At 35.4% G+C, this 3,169-nt stretch overlaps 1 protein-coding gene across 1 annotated transcript; it reads left to right on the top strand.

The window, feature by feature from the left end:
- Nucleotides 1-517: 517 nt before the first annotated feature.
- On the top strand, nucleotides 518-2,614 carry LOC105625237 (sodium-dependent neutral amino acid transporter B(0)AT2-like; the record flags this gene model as incomplete). The annotated part of the gene is made up of 9 exons (XM_012206578.1): nucleotides 518-700; nucleotides 787-967; nucleotides 1,039-1,154; nucleotides 1,227-1,334; nucleotides 1,417-1,500; nucleotides 1,603-1,764; nucleotides 1,830-1,940; nucleotides 2,009-2,210; nucleotides 2,382-2,614. Coding segments are annotated over exons 1-9 (1,380 nt in total), but the record flags the coding sequence as incomplete, so codon positions are not given.
- Nucleotides 2,615-3,169: the final 555 nt, after the last annotated feature.

Here is a 3,169-nt window from a genome sequence, read left to right as displayed (position 1 = left end):
GAGAGAGAGAGAGAGAGAGAGAGTGTGTGTGTGTGTGTGTGTGTGTGTGTGTGTGTGTGTGTGTGTGTGTGTATGTGTGTGTGTGTGTGTGTGTGGACAATTTCTGTTTTCCATGAAAAAATTAATGTTGGCCACAATTAAACAACAAATTAAATTCGCGCACATATATTGTAACAGCCACAAATAGCGCATTATTGACTGACCGTAATTATTTAATTTTAATATAATTTCTCCTTTTTATAGTTATTATAACATATTTTATAGTTATTATAATATATGTATATTATAATATATTGATTTTGTATATTGATTTTAATTTATAATTATCACAAACATTTATTTTATTTTTAAGAAAATTTATAATTTTTTTTATACATGATTTTTGGCCACTTTGTTTAATGTCCGTCTCTATCTTTTATTAACCATTTCAATTATTTTCTTGACAGGATGAAGCGCTTAGATTTTTTCGTTTAATAGATTTGACTTAAAAAAAGACTAAGACGAAAAGGGAGAAGATATGGCGAACACAGCTCATCTCGTTCGCCGGCAAAGTTCCCGCGATCTAAAACCCCAGAAAAGCATCGATAAGCTCGAGATGAAAGAGATGCGTGGTAGATTAGTGGTGGATAATCGGAAGAATGTCGCTACTGCCAATTATGGGGCCACTAATGCGGCCTTCGAAGACATCAGTCCTAACAAGGTACATGGCTATTTATGGTCACCCTTTTGCAAAAGACATCGAATAAATTTCAAATGATATTAAATGAATTTGGCTTCGATTCACAGAGCAAAATAGGAAACGACCCCAGCAACAATGATGGCAAGGCGACTTTTCGACCGGAAGCGGGTGAAGATGAGCGTGAAAATTGGGATAGTAAGCTCACATTTCTCCTAGCGACTGTAGGATATGCAGTGGGCCTTGGAAATGTATGGCGGTTCCCTTATCTAGCTCAGAAGAACGGCGGAGGTGCGTTTGCTTCGTACAGATTGCTCAAGCTCTTTCTCATACAATTCTAAACACGATTTTAATATTTGCAGGTGCTTTTCTGATCCCTTATTTCGTGATGCTAGCCATCGAGGGTATTCCTATATTTTATCTGGAATTGGCAATCGGCCAGAGATTGAGAAAAGGCGCTATTGGAGTGTGGAATCAGGTGAATAGAAAAAAATTCAAATGAATAAATTGAAGCAAATATTTGAAGATAAGTTTTCTACTGTCTTGAAAGGTATCCCCGTATATGGGCGGCATCGGAATTAGCAGTGCCGTAGTCTCCTTTAATGTGGCTCTTTACTACAATACAATTATCGCCTGGTGCCTATTTTATTTTGTTCAGGTAAACACTTAGGATCTACTTAATTTTGTTATTATTGACATGTCGTGCGGAATCACTCATAGAAATCTGAATCTATTCAAAGAGTTTCCAATCGCAACTACCTTGGGCAGAATGTCCCAATAGATATTTCCAAAATGGATCTTATGCACCTGAACCTGAGTGTTTGGTAACGCCAAAATTTAATACAATATAATATAAATCATTTTTATGTGCATTTGTGCGCATATTGAGTTCGGTTTTGTTTATAATGTGAGACTTGGATCAATAGGTCAGCAGTCCTACACAATATTTTTGGTATCGAACCACTCTGATGATATCTAAGGACATCAATACGCCGGAAGTGTTTAATTGGAAAATTGCTCTAGCGCTAATTATTGCTTGGATTCTCGTTTATATGTGCATGATTAAGGGTATCGCATCTTCAGGCAAGGTATAGGAGCTTTTATAATTCAAAATTAGTTATAACTCTTCAAATGATCAATTTGATTTTTTTAGGTCGTATATGTAACCGCTACGTTTCCGTATATTGTCCTGATTATTTTCTTCTTCCGAGGCGTGACGTTGACGGGTATGTCAGATGGTCTTCGGCATCTCTTTACGCCAAAAGTGCGTTTTCACAATTTTTACATTAAAATTATTAATAAACAAAGTACCGATTCACTTTTGCATTTTAGTGGTGGACGTTGACCGATCCTGTAGTTTGGCTGGAAGCTGGAACACAAATCTTTTTCTCCTTAGGCCTAGCTTTCGGCGGTCTGATAGCGTTCTCTTCGTACAATCCAGTGAATAATAATTGTTACCGTGACGCCATCATGGTCAGCCTGACGAATTGCTTCACGTCTATGTTCGCGGGAATCGTCGTCTTTTCAATCATAGGTACGTGTGATTTTTTCCCCTGGAAATTTCTGATTTCTATACTTTTTCTACTAAAACTTTTAATGAGAATGTCACTCTTAAAGATTCAAAATTGAGCCATTCTTTTTCAAGACTCTTTAGAGTGAAATTCTAAAGAATTTAAAGAGTAAACTTTCGATTCTGTTTGAACAGGATTTAAGGCTACCATGGTTTATGAACAATGCTTATCGGAAAAGAATAATACGTTAATGAATATATTCGGTCATGTCGATAAAATACCTGAAGATATCCCGATTGCCGGCACATTGCTGAATATCACGGACGGAAATGGATCACTAGATAATTTGATAATGCCAGAACTGCCCGAATGCGATTTAGAGAAGGAATTAGATAATGTGAGTATAAAAGCGACTTTCAACGTTAAGGTATTTCTCTGAGAAATTGAGTTTCTATACATTTTTTTGAAATTTAGATATTATGTTTAAAATAATTTTCTCTATATATGATTAAAATTTTAAAGACCTTAACGACGCCGAAATGGAGATATTCACCTTTAAAGTTTCAGCTTTTAACACATAAACTTTTAGGCCGAAATCAGACTACGCATTAAAGAATAAGATTGAAGATTGAAAGATTGAAGTTTGATCAATCAGAACAAAAGGAACTAAAACTTCTTTGTTTTCGTTGATGCAATTTTAATCTTTAATCTTTAATCTCAATTTTTAATGGATAGTCTGATTCCGGCCTTATACCAAGCCTTGCCGAAGTAACGTTTTAATACTTTGCGAAAATTTTCTACAGATTTAAAAAAAAATAAATATATAATGTAGAAATATTATAGAAACCTTATAAAAAAAAATGGGGAGGCCTAGCGGTGCCGTTCTGCTGAATTAAAGTAGTTTAAAATTGTAATTTAATGGAATTCTCCTTCTCGTACGCCAAGCGACGAGACAAGATTGAGTTCCAAATCAACTCTGTCA

This window comes from Atta cephalotes (genome assembly GCF_000143395.1).
Source record: "Atta cephalotes unplaced genomic scaffold scaffold00428, whole genome shotgun sequence".
Lineage (NCBI taxonomy): Eukaryota > Metazoa > Arthropoda > Insecta > Hymenoptera > Formicidae > Atta > Atta cephalotes.
This window is presented reverse-complemented; position numbering and strand designations above follow the sequence as displayed.